This window comes from Spodoptera frugiperda, chromosome 8 (assembly GCF_023101765.2).
Source record: "Spodoptera frugiperda isolate SF20-4 chromosome 8, AGI-APGP_CSIRO_Sfru_2.0, whole genome shotgun sequence".
Lineage (NCBI taxonomy): Eukaryota > Metazoa > Arthropoda > Insecta > Lepidoptera > Noctuidae > Spodoptera > Spodoptera frugiperda.
This window is the reverse complement of record NC_064219.1, coordinates 10,059,678-10,082,940: the sequence shown is the minus strand read 5'-3', so window position 1 is coordinate 10,082,940 and position 23,263 is coordinate 10,059,678. Positions and strand designations below refer to the sequence as shown.

The 23,263-nt window shown below is 34.1% G+C and overlaps 1 protein-coding gene across 4 annotated transcripts in view; it reads left to right on the top strand.

Moving 5' to 3' along the window:
- The window catches only part of LOC118275496 (sodium/calcium exchanger 1), a 130,061-nt gene that overhangs the window by 92,892 nt on the left and 13,906 nt on the right, over positions 1-23,263 (top strand). For 2 of the 4 annotated variants that reach the window (XM_050695387.1, XM_050695386.1), the window contains exons 2-3: positions 9,645-9,736; positions 12,262-12,321. In XM_050695387.1, the coding sequence (XP_050551344.1) occupies positions 9,645-9,736; positions 12,262-12,321 (152 nt within the window). The remainder of the gene's footprint in view (positions 1-9,644; positions 9,737-12,261; positions 12,322-23,263) is intronic. The other 2 variants (XM_050695389.1, XM_050695388.1) reach the window with 1 other exon arrangement.

The window sequence follows — 23,263 nt, the reverse complement described above, 5'->3', positions numbered from 1 at the left end:
TATTTGTGAACATTTTGTTGTTTTTGTTATAAAGGAGTATTAAAATGTCACATGATGTGAAAATAATTTTTTTTTTGCATTAGGTATAGTTTAACGTGATTCATATTTCAATATATTAGTTTTGTTACCATTATTAATACACATTCCACGAGGTAACAATTATTAGGTTGTCACAGTTGCTGTTTATGATTATTGTTTGAATCAAATGGGTATATCGTCACTCCACCTAGCTGGAGGGCGCCCTACACTAAGCTTGACTAGACGCGATATTTTATGTTGAACCAAATAAACAATTTTCCAAAAATAAACAAGTAGAAGAAATAGAAATATTCATTCATTTCGCATACCATCACGAGTAACACAAGAAAAAAAGAAAATGTCCGCCTTTAAATGCAAGGTATAACGTACACCGAAGTGTTCGAAAAATGTTTAATATCTTCAAAGTCCAGGGCCGTATCGGTAAGTAAAAAGGTGCATAAAATGTGACTTTGTTCCGTGATTTAAAGGTGCAATAAACAATTTTATTATATTTCGTATGTGCATTTTATGTGCTCTCATTGTCTGCGATATTGTAAAATATTTTATGTGAAACGAAATAGCTATTGTAGTTTCATTGTTGCAATTACACCGGAATGGGTTGTAAAAGAAGGATTATTTCTCTTATAAGACAATATATTGTTTTATTGGTTAAGTGCTAGAAAAAGTGACCGTAGAGAAATTAAGAGGATAGGTTTAGGATTTCATCCTAGGTTTGGGCAAATTAGTTTGATTCTTGCTTCGTTAAATACAAATTAGTTAGTATAATGAAGTGCGTAAGGCTGCCATCTGGTGCATAGTATGTAAAACTTTCTATTTAACCTATGTGTGTATAAATTTGTACCGATTTTACCGTTGATTCTTATTTTTGTTACTTATAAATAGTAAAATTTGTGCAATCGGCCTTTCCAATCATAACTCTTAAGCTTTTAATAAGCTTTTGTATAAATTAGTAAAGATTTCCTTTATGATTGTTGTATTTTTCCTACTTATCCTCACAGCATATCATACATGATATCTACTGAAATAGAACATACATGCTAACATCAGAACCTCACAACATTTTCACCATTTAATGGCAAGGTTAAAAATCCGCGTACTTGTGTTCGCACCAAAGCACAAGAGAAGGCGCTTGAGATGTTAAAAAGCGGTCTCAACCTTAGAGATGTCTCTACGTGGAATCTTTTGACGCATCTCAAAGTAGGAACAGAATATGTAGACTCGTTATTTCTATCATAATTATTTAAAATGTTTGATAAAGAACATATGCGTAAAATAATCTTTATCCGCAGCTGCGGACTACCTATCGGGTTTACCGGGGCTTCGTTTTGAAAAGCAGGATGAGGAACGAGGTGGTTTTTAGTCAGTAAGAGTCTGACACTCCCTCTCGCCTCGCTCAAGGCGGGAGAAATCATTGGATCATTTCCCCCCCTTAAAAGGTCAATATAACATATAACAGGTTTATTTATAAATCTATGCAATACAATCGGAAAATTCTTTTCGCAGATGTAGAATTATTTTTATAAGTCTTAGAATCAAATTGAGTCTAGCAGACCCCTACTTATTCACAGTTACAGACACGAGACTAAAGTATGCACAGTAAAATACGATCCACCATTTCCGAGTAGAAAAGCAGCCTTAAATAAGCATATCCCAACTCGCTTGAATCTATCTCCCCTACTTTCCATTTTCCTAGACAATTTAATACGAGACAACTTTTTGTCGAGAACGCTCGGCCTTAATCCGGCCCTGTCTTATGCAAAGATTGGGGCCCGGTCACTTTTTGCTCTCAATTCCTAAAGTGACGTTTGATAAATGGCAAACGCCTAACCGTGCTGAGCTGTGCATCTTTTAAATCTTTTTTTTGAATATCGTATGTTAGGACTATGATTTACGGTCTAAAAGATTTATTGGGTTCTTCTCAAGAGATTTAAATATTCTTTAGGGCTTAAACCGAGAATTAAAGGCTCCTACACTTTGATTGATGTTCATGTTACTGATATGAAGGTTTTTTTGAGAATACGTGCCTAGTCATGTGACTTGCGTTTTTTATAGCGTAAGCAATTTAGGTATCGGTTGTCAAGGTGACCTATTTTATAGGTATTTTTTCATTTCGATATCATTACTAAACTGATTTTTCTTCGGTTGAAAGATACCTAAGTAAACACAAACATATTTTTAATGCTGTACACTTTATTTAGAGTATTTTTTTATGTAATGTCTCTTCATTGTAGAAATTTTTTTAGAAGAAATCTTTAACCAATTCAAACTCATTCAATCCCATCAAAATCCTGATTTTCCCTACCAAACTACGATGGAAACATTATTAAAACTTTCCACGTTAAAACAAAGACTAGCACACGTGTTTCATGGCACGTTTATAATCTCATTACGGCAATACGCTACCGTCCTAATTAGACAAACAGCTCTTAACCGAATTACCGGATTATCCGAATATTCCGAAAAGAATACCGAACCTTGCTGACTGCTACTGTCTTAGTAAGGATAAATCCATGTTGAAAAGGAATTTCGAATGATGAGAACCTTTGTCTGAAGATTATCCGAAGGAGCTTCGGATTTTCGATGGGTATTTTTACGGATTTTCATTGTTGATAAGTATATGGAGCAATAAGGAATTAGTGAATTTATCTTGGGAGAAGTGTATGAGAATATTTTATTAAAGAGGGTGTTTTTGAAGCACCTCTTTGCACCTTTTTCGGGAGAGAAGTGTTTGGATTAGTGGCATTATATTATTGGTTAATTTGTTATTTAGACGTATGATTCTATTGTTTTTTTTTAAATCGGTGCTCCACAATAGGATTTTCTCATATGTCGTGGGTGCGTTTACAAATATACAAGTTTACATGACATCCAGACCCAAAACAATAATTTGTGGATCACACGGACTTGCTCCGTGCGGGAATCAAACCTTCTACACGTTCCATGTATTGTAAACCAAATAATTGTATTTTTTCTCAACTACATATAAAATTAAAAAACAAAATTTCTAACATATAAGTACCCATCTACAGTTTGGAACGAGCAAATAGCTTCACTACAGGACTGACCGAAAGACAGACATTTTGTTTTTTTATTTACTTTGACGTACAAAAGTAGCTTCCCGGTCTATTTGAAATAAATAATATTGACTTGAGTCAAAGTTAAATACTTTCACTTTGTAGATTTCCAATACATTCATGCACTTGGTCTTAAAAGCACATTATATAATCATTTTATGAATGTACAATTGTACATTTCAATAGTGCGTGTGATTCATGAACATCATTAAATTAGTGTACCAAGTCCATTGTCAACGGTGTACAATTTGTACATGAAATATTCCAGAATGTTCATTACGAAATTGAATTAATTTTACAGTAATATTTTAGCTGTGTTTGCGTGTTCGTGACGTTAACGGTCATAGTATTTTGTTGATTAATTATATGTTACTGAGGTTTTATGCTGATAAGTAGATCTGCTTAATTATTTGTGTGTTCTGGGATATAAAACAAATTAAAATCGAAAAATATTTTTAGATATCAGTAACCTTAGTGCGAGTTAGCTTTACGTTTAAAGTATCTAATTGAAACGAGAGTGCGCTCTGCGCTTTAATTGGCCAGCTCGAATAAATCAACCACCAATAAATTAACAACCAGAAGAATACTGCTCAATAGCTTGAGATGTGTCCTATGTTGGACTATGGGCTTCCTCAGCATAAGACGGTTTACTATAGATTATCTACGCTTACTAAGCAAGTTGTTAAATTATTTTGAAGAGTGCTGCTTCCTTAGTCGTACGAATGGAAATATATAGTCTATATCACGTTCTAACCTCTTATTTATCTCCATAAATCAAATATCATACATTGGAATCACTGTTGCAACGTAAGAAAAGACAACCAAATAAGTACATAGATCTTAACATTTTCAATATTACTAGCTTCTGCCAGCGGCTTCGCCCACGTTCCCGTGGAATAAAAAGTAGCATATCACCTAAGTCAGCTCATACCCTGTCTGTGTACCAAATTTTATTAAAATCCGTTTCATTAAGATCCGGACAAACATCCAAACAAACAAATTTTCACATTTATTAAATTAGTGTGATAGGATGATACCACATTAAAAGACAATTAAATTACAAAAATAACATTCGATAGCACCTATAAAATATAATTTATATACTAAGACCTAGGCATTTACTTGAATAAAGTAGCTTTGAAAACTGAGTCGATAAAACGGTTGTCGTGTAAAAGTAGGTAACAGTTACTTAGTGTTTGAAGTCTAGACTAAATGTTTAGACTTAGTAATTAGGTTACGATTACATCACTAGCCCAGTCCAAATATTTACTATCGATCGAGGGTCGATCATAATTTACTGATTGCCTTTTAGCAGTTTAATGGTTGTAAAGTTTTTAGTAAGGTTGATAGCTTTTTTTTCTATTTATATTATGTTCTTCATGGACTCTTGGTCCGTGCCCTTGTCATACATTGTTTTACAACAAGTTTAATCATATAATACATTATTATGTTTAATTTTATTCCTAGTGAACTAAACATTTTAGTAGTCTCGTGATAGCTGTATAAAATTCGTAATAAAAGTTTGTAAGAGTTGACTAAGTGACTACATACAGGGTGTAAACGAATCACTCCCAAACGCTGCGAATAAAATGAAAACAAAAACGATTAAAACTATAAAAACATAGAAAAAATGATACAGTTTTTCAGAAGCGTGCCGTTTACACCCCGTGTGATAGACCTGATACTGTTACTTTTTAGAGTTCCGTAGCCAAATGGCAAAAAACGGAACACTTATAGATTCGTCATGTCTGTCTGTTTTAAATAACTTCGTCCTACAAAAATCGACGAAATTTTCTTTGGCATGAATGCGCGCGCTCCTCAAAGAGCCACCAGACCACCCAGTAAGACTGATGCCAGATCTGGAGCCGCGTAAAATTAATGAGTTGCTGGAATTCCTGCTTGAAAAGTAACAGTAGGAACGGGGTGGTTTTTAGTCAGTACGAGTCTGACACTCCCTCTCGCCTCACCCAGGCGGGAGACGTCAGTGGATGATTTTTCTATCTCAAAAAATTATAATAATAACACTCTTTACCTCTATGATCTTACAACTTACACCAAACACGTTTGTCCAGCCATACGTTATGTCATTACTAAACGTAACACTAAAGCCATAAACAAAATATTCTCCACGTCCTAACATAATAAGAGTGACGTTTACGAGCCAAACTACGAATACGTACTGACAATCCATGGGAATACCTTTAACTTTTGACATTATCCTTATTCTTATAGCATTAAGGTATGTTTTTGTATACCTGCTTTATTGACTTACGACTGTTTTACATTGTCTGTTTGTTATGAGAATGTTATAGAGATGTTGTTCCTGTTTTATTGAATTAGGGTGAATTTTAAGAGGACAATGACCTTGGATTCTTTGTAGTAGTTATTATAAGGTTTATGAGTTAAAGATACTACTCTGAAATGTGACTTATTTTAATAAATACCGGTGTCAAGTTAAGAAATTGTCAGGATCGATCTCTATGGAGATAAAAGTCGTTTACTTTACTTACCACTAACAATACTGACCAACAAAACCGACGTGAAACAACGCTTGCGTTGTGTGAGTCAGGCTGCTGAAGGCCCCTTTCCAATCTTCCAAATCCCCGATTCTCCAACAACCTTTAAATACTGGCGGCGGTGTATGCTTTCCATCAGGTGATCCGTCTGCTCAAAATTTTCTTAGACAACTTTTTTTTTTTTGAAGGCGGAAGATCATCCAATGACTTCTCCCGCCTTGGACGAGGCGAGAGGGAGTGTCAGACTCTTACTGACTAAAAACCACCCCGTTCCTTCTCCTGCTTTTCGAGCCGGAGCCCCGGTAAACCCGCCGAAATGATGAGGCCCTACTGGGCCCCATCATCTCTTAATTAATAAACTATACTTACTATTATATATTCATAATCCTATCAAGTGTAAACTACCTACCAAGACATGGTCATAATGTTAGAACCTCATTACGACAACAGGCCACCCCATAACGAGGTTAATGTCGTGATAATATCATTTATGGCACGCTTTCGCTCGTAAATAAGACATTAAGAACAAAATTGAAGTAATATTAGGTACTGTTATATTTATGGGGAAATAACATAAATCTCCAGGGATCATGGAGTGTCTTAATTAGATGAATCATTGAGGTTCTAGAAAATTTTTTGATTGAATCATGAATTTTACGTAGGTAACCAAATACACCAGGTTTAAGACCCCTGCTTCTCATACACCAGGGTGCGAGCTCGAAACCTACAAACGGCAAGTACCAATATGACTTTTTCCAAGTTATATTTTCTTTCTAAAATTATTTAGACACCACTGACAAACGGTGAAGAAAAACATCGTGGGGAAACCTGAGTTAAAAATTAATTTCAAGCTCATTAATTTAGTTGAAATGAATGCCTTGACTTTGATTTGATTTTCACTTAAAATGGTGTTTAGAATTCATTCCTGTTTTAATACAGTCACTTCTGTGCAGTTTGGCTCACAGGAACTGCAGTAGTTACAAATGAATGGCGAACTTGTACCAAGAAAACCTTTCGAGTCTTATACCTAACGAAGTAACACGGTCAAGGTGAAACGACACCGTGACCGTGCCGTGACGTAACATCACAAAAACTGCATAAACTTTCATTAAAAAATGTTGACCTTGAGCAAAATTATTTCTAACTAAATTCACACAGGGGTATGACGCACACACCCGATTATGCCCCATACATTTTCCATGGGTTTTGTAGGTAGACTGTTGAACTGAAGGACGGTATTCTAAACTTGGAATATAAACGATGGGCCGACTAGAAAATCGATAAGGCCCACCGATGCAGACATATAATAATTTGATGTCGAACTCTATTAGGTAACGATGTCCATAAATCGATTATTTACTAATTTATTTTACGAGAATCGATTTGTTGATGATTAGTTTTTTGATCGTGTACGTTGATTGATATCTATTAAATTATTTGTGGGTAGTGTAAGTGGTTATTGTGTGTTATTTTAGGTTTAATAGGCATGTATTAACATTGTAATTTTCTTGCTTGTACAGGTTATATTTATGGGAAACGATGGCTCATTTATTGCACAGATTGACAGTAGGTTGAGTCAGTGATATCTGTGTTCAAAAGTTTGAAAATTTGACTGCAGTTCATTTTAGGACTGTTGTATGAAATCAGTGACATGTGGAGAAGCAACAGCAGTAGCTCCATTTAAAATACTGATATTCTGGGTGAAATGTAGAATTCTGGGTAAACAGTTTGGATTATTAAGTTTGTTAAGTGTGAAGAGAAAAGCTGGCAATGCATACGTAATTCCTTGACGTTGCAAATATCCATGGGTTTTAATAATCGTTTTTATGAGGCAGGTCTGTGTTCAATTCCAGAAATAAATAGTATCTTTAGAAAGATTACATAATACCAAGAAATATTAAGTCCTAATATTGAACAAAATAATACTTATAGGCTACCTAATACCATCCTACGACGTTTAAAAATGTAGCACACGAGTAAAACCGCAGGTAATCCTTACTTTTACATGAAGGTTCCTCTCAAAATTCCTCTCACTCAGAAGTCCTGAGGTAAAAATGCGAGGTGAGTTAGTATCCAGCAATCAAGGTACCTCTTTACTAGGGCGATCACGTGCTAACCGTAATTGAGAGTGTTTTTGGGATCATCGCCGGCGTAAAAACGCCAAGTTCTTTTACATTAGTTATTTATTTTTAGACACCATGTTGTTTGTGTGTGAGTATGTGTTGTAACGCTGGTTTGTTTTATTTTTGGTTAGGGGTTTAGGGGTTTCGGGGAATCGGGGATTGGGAAGGGGGTAATTGGGCCTCCACTAACCTCACTTACACAACGAAACACAACTTTGAGGCTGTGGTCGGTCACACCGGTCGAGCCGGCCCATTCATGGCGAAGCATGGATTTCCAACCCTTACAAAAAAATATGTCGTGTATTAAGGCAACAGAGGTTACAAAATTTGTAAAAAACGAGTCTTACATAATATACCCGAATTGTTGCTATATTAAATTTCATGATGCAATGTTGACTGCACATTTATTATTCCAAGTACATATTCTAACTTGGCAATATCTCAAACCTGCACCTTTATACCTAGCTTTATTTACGTTAGAACTAGCTGAATGTAGCCTCATTTCAGTAATGGCTCTCTCGATGATATATCCTCAGTCGCGTTTTAATTTATGCAGTAAATATCTTGATTTATTTCTAGTTGAATGAGTTTGCTGCTCAATGGTGCAGAGTAATGTTTTAGATTTATTAAGTATTTTTATCATCCGGGCTACTAGGGCTCCGGCTCGAAAAGCAGGACTAGGAATGGGTAGTTTTTAGTCAGTAAGAGACTGGTTTTCTTTCTCGCCTCGCCCGAGGTGGGAGAAACCATTGGATTATTTGAAATAACGGTTTACGCGGCAAAGTCGCGCCGCTTACTCTAGAGTATTCTATACACGCTGCTCATAATGAAGAGTCCCTCTGTGACTCGAAACTAGTAGAGTTTTTCTCAGTATATTCACGTGAGTTTTTCATTTTATTTATTGTAGATATGTGTATTAGGTTTTGGGCTTAGTTGACGTGCCCAGTGGACGTTAAGCGTTATTTTTTTTATTCTATTTAACGTTATTTAATTATTGCTAGGTATATTAATTCTTTACATTTAAAGGAAACATAATTTGGACTCTTGTTTTTTATTACATTGGAATCATTATATAAAATCGGGTGTCACTTTTAATACGTGCCTTATCTTCCACAAAACGCCATTAGAAAATAAACAAATAAAACCAATAAAATCTTAACTTCTATCCCTATCAAAAATTGTATCCTTCCAACTGCAATAACGTTGAAATTTAAACCCAAAACGCGGGTAGATAAAGTTGATTTATTATTTAATCTGTGGGAACACGGAAGCGCCGGCAGTCGTAAGTAGAGCAACTTTTTATATGAAACAAGATATAACACGCGTAGACGGGCTCTAATTCGCCAGTTTGAAAAAAGAACACGGTTATTTTTTTTAATGTTGTTAAAAATGGAATGCTATTTTATTTTTGGCTTGAAAGGTGGTTTTGCGTGATGAGTTCTTTATTTAAATGTGATTTATTTTTTAACAACGTATTTGTTTTAGAAGTGTATTAATTTGAAAGGGTGTTTTTAAAAGCGGTTATAAATCATGTTAATGTTATTACGATTATTGCGAATTTTTAATATTAATATTATGTAACATCACGTACACAGTAGGCACATAACGGCACGTAATGCCTCTATACAATGTACACTTTTAACCATTGATTGTGTTACAATCCCATGTTATAGGGAGTGAGTCTATTGCCATATACTGGGCACAATTCTAGACTCCGTGCTACTACTATCATTTTTTTTTAAATACCAAAAATACCCAAGAAGACTTTGCCCAACACAGGAATCGAACTCAAGACCCTTTGTCCGTCGCAATTGCGACCATTAAACCACCAAGGTAGTCGATTAAAAATATTTTTTTTTCTATATTAACCTTTATTATATTACTTGTTACAGAAAGTTCATCCCGCTACATATAATTGAAGAGGACAGTTACGAAAAGGACGTCCTGTTCTATGTCAACCTTGGCGACCCGGAGCTGCTTGGGGGTAAGACGTATTTTTTGTATTTTTTATACGACAACATCTTTTGTATATAATGGATTATGAACTTTAATTGTATGTGAGTAAGCATCTAAATTGCTTGGTGACGTTTCGTTGTTGTATCCAAGGCTCGGAACCGGTTTAAAAAATACCGGTTAATACCGGTTTATATCGGTTTTCCTCCGAACTTTTCTTAAGAACGTGAACATTAAAGAACTTTATTTTAACCTAAATTAACCGGTTTATTCGACGAGGGGCATGTCGGTACACGCGTTGAAATATTATTATTGAAATAAGCTGAACAGCGCGCGGCGTTTCTTTGATGTGCGTCGTATTAACCGGTTTTTATTGCTCTAAACCGGTTAATCCGAAAAAACCTTTATGAAAATACTGTTCCAAATACCGGTTTAAAAAAACCGGTTTCGCGAACGAAACCCAATGTAAAGGTTTTGCGTACAAGTACATAATAACGGTTTGAAAATTTAACCGGTATCCGAGCCTTGGTTGTATCATTTTTAATTATTCGGGTTAGAAATTTTTAACATTGAAATAATTTCTGATGACAATAGGGATGATGACAGGGTGTGAAAATTAAAATATCTACATATTTAATCCGTCAGTTAGGTAATGAAAAAATATTTAACACGTATTTTTTATTCAATAATGTAATCAAAGTTTAGGATTGGAAGCAAATATGTCATTTCTGCGTATAAAACGTACCTACTTAGAAGTGACGTCACGCGATATTTCAAATCGATATATCTTCGAAAGTAAGACAAGAAATTAAAAACTAAGTGTCTTATGTTTTGAAATAATAAAATCTACAAGACGGATATTAAAATAACAATTAGTCATTTACCCTATAGCTTTACCATTATATACAAAAGATTATATTTTGTATAATACCTATTATTATTTAAATTAGAAACTTATTATTATTGGGATATTAAAGTCTAAATCAGTTAATTATAACTTGCTTAGATTTTTTTAAGCTTTGTAGTAGATAAGTATTTTTATAGATTAAGTATCTAATTTTAAATTATCTTGTTGATATTTTTCTTAATTATAATAGCATGCTATGCATGTTTAAAATTTATTAATAAATTTTGTATTTTCTTAGATTATCTGGCATGAAAATTATAATTTTCTACCTATATGCATGATGTATAAAAAAATAGATAGTCTTGCATATGGCTCTATTTTTATCATTTTATATTTCCACTACTGGATGTAAAATAATGTAAATATTGTATTCTTTCAGTTTTTATTAATATTTTTTAGATATTAATGTACAAAATTGATAATAGTTTAGATTTAGGATTTTTACTAACAATTTTTTAAATAAAATTGATCATATTTCGTCTGTATAAGAAAATGGTTTTGCGATGCCATAAATATCAATGTTTTATGGCTTTATTAATAAAAGTAATTTATACACTGTATAGTAAATGCAGTTTTATAAAAATATGATGTGCGAAATATGATTAAAAACATACAGCAAATATAATTATTGCATTCCTTCACTTTAAAAATATGCATATATAAAGTTACATAGAAATAGTTATTTTTATATAATTATTAGTTATATTTATATAAAGTTATATAAAAATAGTTATTTTTATATAATTGTACTATACGTGTGACCTTGTGTGAAAGACACGTAGGACCAATTTAACTAAATAAAATAAAATATACGAAAAATACTATGAACATTGTTAAAAATACCACTTCAATAAAAGTTCACACGAATTCAATTGAATTGAACGCCGGCTTTAATTTGTTGTAGCTTTCGTAATTGTTTCAGTACACATACATATACATATAAATACCCTGTAAAATATACGGGTATTAAAAATTTATAATTTACATTTATTTCTTAAAATATGAATATAGTGTACATTATCTACAGTTTTTTTATGGTATAAGCCCGTATACGAGCTGACGAATCACCTGATGGCAAGCAATTGTTGCCGCCCATAGACACTCAAAACACCAGAGGCGTTAGAAGTGCGTTGCAGGCCTTTTAGGAGTTAGGAATTTAAACGTTGTTGGGGATTAGGAAGATTGGGAGATTGATGAGAATTATATTGCTGTATGTTTATTTAGTGTAAAATATTTTAGATCTGAGATGGAGAACCTTTGACGACAAGTTATTTCGATTAAATTGTATAGGGCTGTTTTATAAGCATTCAAACATTATAAACTTTTTCGACTATTGCAAATATTAGCACAATTTATGCTCTTACTCTTATTTTACAAGTACACTTACACTTTATTTTACTTCACATGTAAATATTGGCATCCTTATTCATCACCATGTATTATTTTACTTTTGTAAAAAACAAAATTACTCATAATCTAATAATTTAGTCATGTAATAGGCACAAATTATTTCGTTTTCCTTCACAAAATGTACCACATTCTTTACAAATTGTTAAGCTTGTCAAAAAGGTTCTCCATCTACAATAGAAAATAGTGTCCATCGCTTAAATACCCTTTTGTTTGTGCATGATTTAACCCTAATTCTGCAGAGGTGTTCGAAACATTCCTACCAGACGCCTCAGCCTCCGTGGCGGTACAATTCTCACCCGGTAAGTTATGACCACGCAATTTACGTAATGGACGCAACGTTAGATAGTGATGGAGAGATCTTTTTCTTTGATTACTGATTCCCAAGTGATGTCTGTGTTGCAATTTCTTTAATTACTGATTCTCGTGAAGTGAGTGAGGTGTTTCCTCGATTGGTGATTCATCTAATTGTTTTACGAAGATTATCATTTAATATTTTAAATGATTCCAAGACTACTTTAATTTTATTTACTTAACATTTTAATTTAAAATGATCTTACATTCTTATATTTAATTTGACTGTATTTAAAATTCCTTGATGCGTAAAGTATATTTAAAATGATCCATGTGATATTCATTCCCTCTGAGGTTTATTACAGAAATTGAATCTGTATTAAGTCAACAATATTGTGGCACCGTTATGGGTACCCTAAACATCAATATTTACCCATAACAGCTCCAAAAGCCTTATCCTAAACCCGTAAACACCATGAAAAGCGTTCCCATAAAAACATCTTACCTACACAACAAACACAGCCGTCAAACGTCTAAAAATCACGCCCATCCCAAGAGATTTCATTTCCAAATCCAGAATAATCCTGCCTTTCAAATCCACGCCAGATCTGTCACTCAATTCTTATTATATCCCCGACAATTACTTAGGTACTCCAATTCTCGGGAATGCGTAATTTATTAAATGCCGTCTCTCAGGAATTGTATACAGTACAATAAGTGTCGTAGGAACTGTTTACAGTAAACAAAATAATCATTAATTATTAAGTTATCGGCTTACTCATGTAACTGTTTGACTCGACTAGTTTCAAGCCACGCTATTTTTTTTTTTTTTTGAGGAGGGAAATCATGACTTCTCCCGCCTTGGGCGAGGTGAGAGGGGGTGCCAGACTCTTACTGACTAAAAACCACCCTTTTTCTCCTGCTTTTCGAGCCGAAGCCCCGGTAAACCCGCTAGGTAGGCTGCAACTGCTAAAGACTCATATTCATGAGCAGTATTTTGCGACACACGACGCGGCGATTACACGACACAAACTACTACTAAAACAGTTACGTGAGTAAGCCTATAATATAATAATTTATTTAGTATGTCTTACGAAAGTTATAATAAAAATGATAATAGTTGACACAGCTATTTGTTAATAAAGCTGACGTTGCGTCCATTACAGTTTGACACTTAAATGGATTGACGTGATGTCCATTTAGCTTGAGTAATATTATCAGTCACTGGCTCTGTGATCGTCTGACCTAGATTGTGGAATACTTTAGAAAGGCTAGATTTAAGTGCAAGCTACTTTATTTCATACAAGTCAAGAAATATAAGAAGTGTATTTTATCGTCAGAAAAGACATTTTTGGTGTTCAATTGTTTATTTGAAAAGATTGTGTTTCTTACTATTAAGAGATACTGTATAAGAGGTAAAGTTAACTGTAAAATATTAGTCAAGTTTCGGTGTTTGCAAAACATAATTTTAATATATCTATCTGCTTGAGTTCGATTGGGACTTTTAATTCATTTTTATGAATAAAAAATAAATAAAAATTAACGTTCTATAGATTTTTTACGAAAAATAACTAGCAATCATATTATAATTAGACTGCATGGTTGGCGCAGTGGCTGGGCAATATATACCAGACCATAAATGCCATAATCCACCTTTATAACAAAGCAATATTAATGAAACAATATCGTATGAAAACAATATTCACTGAAATAGACAATTTTAATGCTGAGAGAGAGTCGGCTTTTATTTTGTTAAATAAATACGGTATCGATATTAACCCATTCGTTGATATCGATTCGATATTGGCATTTTCGGCCGAGATATCACTAAAAATTGTCTCGTTGGTCGAATGGTTGAAAGTGCGACTGCCGGGTAAGGGGTCTCGGATTCGATTCTCGGGTATATTATTGGGCTTTTTTCGGATTTTTGAAAATTTCTCAGTAGTAGTCCGGAGTCTGGAAATGTGCTCGGTATATGGCAATAGGCTCACCACCTATTACATGGGACTTACAACATAAATTGTGAAAAGTGGGTACACAACGTGAACCTCTGCCTACTCCTTCGGGAATTAAAGGCGTGACGATGTGTATGTATGGATCACTGAAAATTATGTTATCCCAAAAATGATACACTACTCAGAATGGAATAAATATTATTATAATTGTTTAATGGTCTGATTTTCTTGGCTTGTACTTAGTACGATTAGATTTTGATGTTATTCCGTGTCATTGAACAATACCAACATGAATTTTCTACAAATGATTAATAGCTTATTTTACCGTAGACAGACTATTTATAATATTATACATATTTTCCAGATCGTTAATTTCATGTGTTATTTCAGATAGTTGAACAATTTTGTGTGTAATTGAACATATTCGAGTATTGGTTGAATATATCAGCCAGGCCTTTGATTAAATTCAATTCACTATATACTACATCTAAATATTAAATTATATTATTACAATAAAAATGTAAACTATCTTGTTTGTTTTAAGGGATGTACAAAAAGGTACTGAATCAAATACTCCTTTTATACATATACAAACTAATTAACATTACTCTACATTTAACACGTTAACGGCCACGTCGGATATATTGGTGACTAAGAGGAGGATTTGCCTTCAACAGTTTTCTTTCGAAATATTGTACACAATTGACTTAAAGTCAAATGTGTACATATTTCACTCTCTCATAGGTTACTCTAGAAATATCATATTTGACAATAGATAGAAACAATAGAACGCCAAAAGTCTCAATTCTGACGTACGAGTCCCGTTTCACCCACATTCATCAGTCAGTCTTTTTCGTTTTTCGTGCTTTCAGTTGTCTATATTTTGTCTGTCTGTGTTTGAGATTTAAAGGTAAGTTTTGTGTTTGTGATTTTGTAATTAGAAATAGTTTTCTTTGTTAAATGTAGCTTGCTTGTGAATGTGTGTAAATTATCAGGTTTTATTGTATGAAGTTCTATGTAATTGTTTGTTAATAGTTGTATAAAATTTAGTGTTGTATATAATTGTGCATGTTATGATTATTACATGTGTGCTATTCTTGTATCTTTGTAGTGTATTTTCTATATAATAGGTACTTAAATGACTTCATTCAAATACTTTACATATTATTTTGGAAAATATATTTTTTACTAATGTTGTTAGAAATTACGAATAAACTAAACGGTTGATAGACGTATATAGTATAGTTTTCAAATTTTTACTATATTCGGATATATTTATATAAAAACGTTGCCCTCCTCTATGATTTTCTCATGTGTAGTGCGCTTACAAACATACAAGTTCAGATACACATAACACCCAGACCTGAAACAACAATTTGTGACACGAAGGGTTGATCCGTGCAGGAATCGAACTCGCTACATGTTGCGCGGCAGCAACACAGCATGTGACTTAGCCACTGCGCCAACCGTGGAGTTAAGTCAATATTTACATACAGATATTAATGTATGTGTGTGTATTTTTCATGAACTTTAAGAACTTAGTAGTTCGACCGCAAGTTCTATATTACAAACTAAAACAAAAGTCTGTTCACACTTAAACTTTAGCTTTCCTGAACAACATTGCATAAAATATGACCCAATAAATTTCAATACATCGAAATGTACAATTGTACGAGCACCTACTTTATGGAACGAAACAAAATCGTTCACCGTATATCATCAGTATTCTGTACCAATTTACGTACGTACGTACAATACATACTTATGTACATGATAAACTCATTTATGGAGTGGTATATTTTGTTACTACATTCTACAAGAGGCTTCACTTGCGTTCTGGGAGGAAAAAGTAGCCTATGTGTTATTCCAGAACATAATCTACCTTTGTTCTAAATTTCATCCTAATCCCTTCAGCCGTTTTGACATGAAGGAGTATCAAACAAACTAACATAAAAAACTCGCATTTATAATAATATTAAGTAGGATTACTGAACTATGAGGCTTTTTTTGAGGAGGAATAATCATCTAATATCTTCTACCGTCTTGGGCGAGGTGAGAGACGGTCAGACTCTTATTGGCTAAATACCATTTACAAATACCCTTTCCTTATCCTGCATTTCGAAGCGGAACCCCGGTAAACCCGCTAGGTAGTCCGCAGCTCCGGATCAGGCATCAGTCCTACTGAATACCATCTGTGGTGGTCCGATGGCACTGTCAAGCGCGCGTGAAACGCGATGTGCCGTCCAATATGAGGACTTAGGTTAAATCTTTGACTGAGGCTAAGATAAGGTGTTATCTGTTTTTGTTTTGTACACCCACTTTTCACCATTTGCGTTATAAGTCCCATCTAATATTGGTGAGCCTATTGCCATATTCTTGGCACAATTCCTATATGTAGTATAGTTCTATATCTATAGTAGCATATTTGTGTTAAATACACACGATTACAACTGCATACACAATCACATTCAATGCACAGTACGCATGCAGCTTACAAAGTGTTAATCCAACTGTTAGTAACAAATACTAGTTGGTCCATTGATTAATTTAGGCCTCACATATTAAATTAGGTCCTTTCGGATAGTGCTTTAATCATGTGTAATGGGATAGGATAGGTTGGTAATCCTTTTGTGTGGCTTCTACATTGCTGTTTTGTGGTGCATTGTGTGGTAAAATGCTTTGTTAAATGCTGGAGCGTATATGGTATTCGCGCTTAGCATGCATTTTGTACAGGTTTTTGTATGTAATTTGCAATTTTAGGTTAGGAATTTTAGGAAAGACGAGTTTCTGTCAGCGGTTCCGCCCGAGTTTTCGTGAGAAAAAAGTAGCCTATGTGCTATTCCAAATAATAATAATCTATCCCTGTTCTAAATTTCTTCTCGATCCCTTCAGCCGTTTTGAACCTACTTTTTCTCCTACAGGAACGCGGGCGAGGCTAGTATTTCAATAAACTTGAAGACAATAAAATAGCTCGTTATCTCCGATGTTTGTTTTGTGAAACAAGACCTTTTAAGAAAAAATAATAATTCTAAAATATTTTCTACGATACCCCTTTTCCTGAACCTTTCTATCTCACATCTCGAATGGAATCGGATCGCAATCGAAACTGTAACAGTAAAGCTTGCAATCACCATTTTCTAAATAAAATCGACAAGAGCAATATCTTCATCGCAGTATAATACAAAGATATATTTATATACGAGTAGATCTATACACGTTCTGTTCGATATCCGTCACCTTCATGGTCGACTGACCAATCGATGGCTCAAAGAAAGCCAAATAAAATCTTTGATAGGATGAAAACAGGTATATTGATTCAGTCACACCTATTTTCTGTACAGCGTTGGTCAATATTGATAGCTTTGCCAGTGTAAAGTATAACTACAACTTGTAAAAAAACACTAAAAACTTGCAACCCAAAATAATGTAATGCAATAATTGTTTAATAATTTTTAAAACGTCAAAGTGAATCTTCCGTCCGTATATCTGGCTGTGAAGACAGGTCTGTCGTTAAGGGTTAACGAAGCTCCGAATTAAAGAGCAGGAGTAGGAACAGGGTAGTTTTTAATCAGTAAGAGTCACTCTCTCTCGCCTCACCCAAGAAAGAAGGGAAGAAGTCATTAGATGATTTTGCCGCCTCAAAAAAGGTATCTACAGTACACAATCATATAGTACCAATTAAATGGCTTAGCTAAGGCTAGTAATGTGTTTATTTCGATTTGAAACAGTATAAGTCTTTTAGCAACTGTTTTAGTTTCGACCATAATAATATACTTAGAGGTAGATAGGATTATCCCCGTGTTCATATACCTATAGCACTTTGTTATAAGACCTACTGTTGATGTGTAGACACAAACATACCTATATCTAATATACCCTTCCCGTCACACCTTGTGTAAGTGGCAAACATCGGGATTATATGGGATGAAAAAGTTATAGATCGTGTGTTTGTGGAACAAAGCTCGTTGTTTCTCTGGGAATTTGTTGGGTTTCGAAAGTTCGTCCCCTTTCTAACACGCGCAGGGTTGAGTTCGGGAAAATATTTTCTTTTGAATACCTTTTTCTTTTGTGTGGAAATCATAATTTCAGTTTTTGTGTTTGCTTTTATGCTTTTGGTGTGATTAAGGAAAGAAGAGGTGTGATTTTGTGTTTATTAATAGAACCAATGTGATTGATAAGAACTGTTTTGTTTAAACGGAGGAAATCCTAGTGTCAGGCAACATTAGGACTTTCTCTTGGGTCGTGGGTGCGTTAACAAACATACAATTTCACATGAACATCCGTATTCGAAACAACAATTTGTGGATAACACAAAGAGTTGCTCCCCAAGAGAGAGAGAGAGCAAGAGTCATTGCGCCAACCGTGCAGTGTGAATGTTTGAAAAGCAAAACTGCGATTTTTATTAGTATATCGGACAATTTGTTAAGCTTTACATACCCTTTATACAAACATAACTAAAATCCAATAATACTTTGCCCGATCGAAACCAAACCCAAAACACCATCAGAACACATCTTCACATTCATCAAAAACCTATTATATTTTATTATTTTCCCAAACAAACAAAATAAGGAAAACTATATCATATAAAAGATTATCGTTCAGCCATTGATACCCCATCAATCTACGTTCGCCAAAAATGGCCACCTCATTCATTTATATCGGATCGGATTGTCATTTCAATTATTTATAGAAATATAGTTATAGTGAGAGATCAAAATAGATCTATTGTTTGTGGACAATCTTCATCCGTGTGTCTTTTGGTGGAGTTTGATTCTCTAAATCAACCATGCTGCTTTTTAACCGACTTCAAAAAGGGAGGTTCTCAGTTTGATCTGTGTATGATGTATGTTAGTGCAAGTTTATCTCGCGTTTGGCTGGACTAATTTTGAAGCGTTTTCAATATAGTCTTTCATAGCAATATAATGAAGGTTCAGTATTAATAAAACCTAGTTGGTAAAAGTACAGAAAAAATAATAAACTGTTAATAGTGGCATAAGATAAAAATCAATTTTATTTATTTCCTAGAAAAGAAATTACCATATAGGCTTCCTGCATATCCCTTCAAAAAGAAACTAGCGTATCAATACCCAATGTCAATCATCTCCGTTCAAATAGAACGCCACAAAAAGACCCTGAACTATATCTAAAGGTTCGAAGTCATAAAACCAAGACTTGCGGTCACCTATTAAATAAGGGTCGAATCTCAATATACCAGAAATCTAAGGGACAAAACATTATGTTGATCTTGTAGGGAACTCACGTACCCGTTAACCCCGCATCTCTTGAATAACTTATAAAAAGGAAAACCTGGAAAGTGACGAGAGAATTATTTTCCTAACTTTGTTTTTTTGCGAGTCCATAAAAACGTTTTTGGGGCTAAAAATTGTGGTAATGTTTTCGGATGGAGAAGACAAGTTTGAAATCGTAATGTTGTAATCGTGTTTTGGTTTTTAAAAGTTCTTGAGTGAGGTCGCGAAGTTGATAAAGTTAGTGTTTTTTCTTCGTGTAACGCCTTGCGGTTATTGTAAAAGTTAGGACATCTGTCCATAAGTAATATTAAATATTATGTCAAGATTATAATAATGTCTACTGGCTAATACAGTAATCAAATAATTATTTTAGAGAAATCTAGTTGGAAAATTTGTGGTGGTGGCCCGGGGTTTAGGACGTTTGTTTTTCATCGTCGCATGAGAGTGCGGTTTCGAAACCTATCAACGGAAAGTAATAATGTGTTTTTTCTACTTTCTACTAAGCTTATAATTTCTTATTATAAGCGTTCAGCAAGCGATGTGATTAATGCTCAAATCTTCTTCGTGTAAGAAGAGGCGTTTGGGCAGCAGCAGCCACTTATAGACCATTAATATGATGTGTGAAAAAGAATATATAGCACTTCTAAAAAAATCTTTTACAAAAATTGAGAAGCAAAAATGCAACTACAAAATAACTCAGAATAAAAATAACTTTACCTTACACAAAACTTTCATAGTTGGACGACAAAATTATGGATTAACAGAACAATCCTTAAGGCGCTTACACGAATTAAAAGTTAAAACAAGCTGTAACTATTCTGTTTATTGTTGGGAACAAGTAGAGAACTACTTTCGTGCTGTATCGAAGTTTGAAACGGGTTTGTGAATTTACAAGTGCTGCGTTAACTTTGGGGTAGAGTGTACATTTTAATCTAATTATTTTGTTTTTCGGATTACTCCCGTAACTATTTTTCGAGTAGTTTCAAGCTATGCTACATGCTTATGATCATGAGTAGCATTCCGCAACATACGACGTGGCAAAAGTCGCGCTGCTACTGAATACTGCTTATGGATATATGTCTCTATCATGGCATGACATAAATGAAACTAAGGAGTTGGGAATAGGTAATGGTAAAACTGGTAGAAAATAGTCATAGGATGAAACTCTTTTTAAAAATGGATGAGACCCGATTTTTCCATAATATTGAAACCAATTGGGCAGCCAACTTTATGGAAGACCAAAAAATATTTTATTTAAGTAAAACGCTCACAAACAACATACAATGACATCATGAATCTACTTCGAAATGAATAAACACCAACAAAGAAACAAAAGCAGAACAAAAAAATAGAACATCACAGCGCATTTCAATTCGCGACGACGAACACAAAAGTACACCCTTACCTAATAACCTCATAACAAAAAGTCAAAAACTCAAAACACACAAGTGAAAAGCGAAATAATCTAGCTTTGGCAACTAAAACATGAAAATAAAATGTTCGTTTAAATAATTCAGAGGTAACAGTTTGCATAACAAATAGCTAGCTTTCTTTATATCCGCACTGTACAGCAATGTGCTGAATAAATGTTTTTAATGTAGCCTAAAGGCGTATAATTCAAGTCGGTACATTAGCTCGTGTTCTTAGTGTGTGAAAAAGACTTATGTGCTAAAAGCTAAGTATAATATACACGAAAAAAAAGACCACTCGAAAAAAGGAATAGTGGTCTCTAACCTAAAAAAATAATATACAAAAGTGGTCCTTGACCAAGAAAAGGTTGGGAACCCCTGCTTTATCGAATATATAACATCACCAGCAAGTCATTGGATGATTTTCCCTCATCAAAAAAAAAACAACCGTAAATATTTTTTTAACAAAAGTGGAATCGATGGAGGTTTTTGATATTTTGTTTATAATGATATATCTATGCCGATTTTCAGCTCTATGCGAATTATATGTATAAAGTTCGAATGTCTATCTTTACCGGGCTATTTTATTTTGTAGCATTAATTTGTCTAGAGGAACCATTCCTTTACTGTTGGTAAATTAGTAAAAGATAGCACTTAGAACCAGTAGCAGTTTTAGTATAGTATGATTTGTTTTTTAATTTTCATAAAAGTACTAAAATATTAATAAAATACGTCATTAATTATACTAAGTAGATACTTAAATACATTTTTATAATTCAAAATAGTATAATTTGAAAACTCTATACATTTTTAATGATAGTAATTTGTAAGACTACGTACTTTCCTAAATTAGATTTGAAGTCATTTTAGTCCTTAATATGTAGCTAGTTAAAGCTATTTTTGTTTGTAGTAAGTTTATAGAGTAGTTGCATTTATATCCAGTAGTGGATACTTACTTATTTAAAATATTATTAAAAAATATATAATGCAAACTGTTTTTTCATAAACCAAATTCTCACTTACATTTAATAAATTACGTTAAAATGATGAGGACAGTCCAGTTCTTTTAGTAATAAATTTAAGTGTGGGAGAGCCATGCTTTGGCTCGAATGGGCCGGCTCGACCGGAGTGATACCACGGCCTCACAGAAAACCGACGTGAAACAACGCTTGCGTTGTGTGTGCCAATCTCCCCAATTCACGAATTTCTAACCATTTTCAAGTGTTTAATACCCAAACGGCCGGCAACGCACTGTAACAAACACCTCTGGAGTTGCGAGTGTTCATGAGCGACGCCGATTGCTTACCATCAGGTGATCCGTTTAAAAGTTTATCTTACGCCTACCCTATAAAAAAATACCTGTGCAGAATAATTTAGATCTTAGAACAGTAGATTTAGATCGTTTTTCCTTCGACCGTAAAACAGATAGTAATAATACTTAATAGTAAGCACTTTTTACACATGACCCTTTAAGACAAAGGCTGGGTCTACACTGATTACATTACACATACCTGACTGTTAGACTTGCTCCCAAAGGATAGCAAAAGGTTGATCGGAAAACTTGTAATAAAATTACTAGCTTCATGTAATGTCGAAGGAAGAAGTTCTAGTTTAACTAGGTTTCGTTCTTGACTTTACACGTGGAAATCCGGATTTGTTACCTTCCTGTATGCAGTTTAATATATCTTGTAGGATGCAAAAGGAGCAGCGGACTGCCTAGCGGGTTAGCTCGAAAAGCAGGAGTAGGAACGGTGTGGTTTTTAGTCAATAAGAGTCTGTCACTCCCTCTCGCCTTACCCAAAGCAGAATCTCATTGGATGATATTCCTCCCTCAAAAAAATAGGACGCAGAAAGACTAGACCCAATAAAAAAATTTTGCTGAAATACTGTGTTATTTCCATGAAGCAAATATAAGGAGGAGATGCCATAACTAGATTTCCCTTTAAGACATTGTGCGAAGGTCAGCTCAAGTCTAAAGCTTTTTAGTTCTAGGTACCTACCACGGAATACAAAAGGCTCTAATTAGATTGTCATCAATAAGTACTTTAGATCTTATAGATCTTTAAGTTTATTAGATCTTAAAAAGACATTTCGAAAAACATTATCAATTGCAGTTTAACCTGCGTCTGCTTCACTAAGCTGTGTTTAAAAAAAAACATTTCCAAAACCACGGCAAAAGTCCCTTCGGGCATGAATAATATGATTACACATCCAAATCCATTTTCCACATTTCAAAATGTCCATCTAAAATATTAGTGCCACCGCCACCGAGCCGCTGCAACCGTGGCACTGCCCAGTTTAATTTGATTGTTACAATTTAGGGCGCATTCCCCT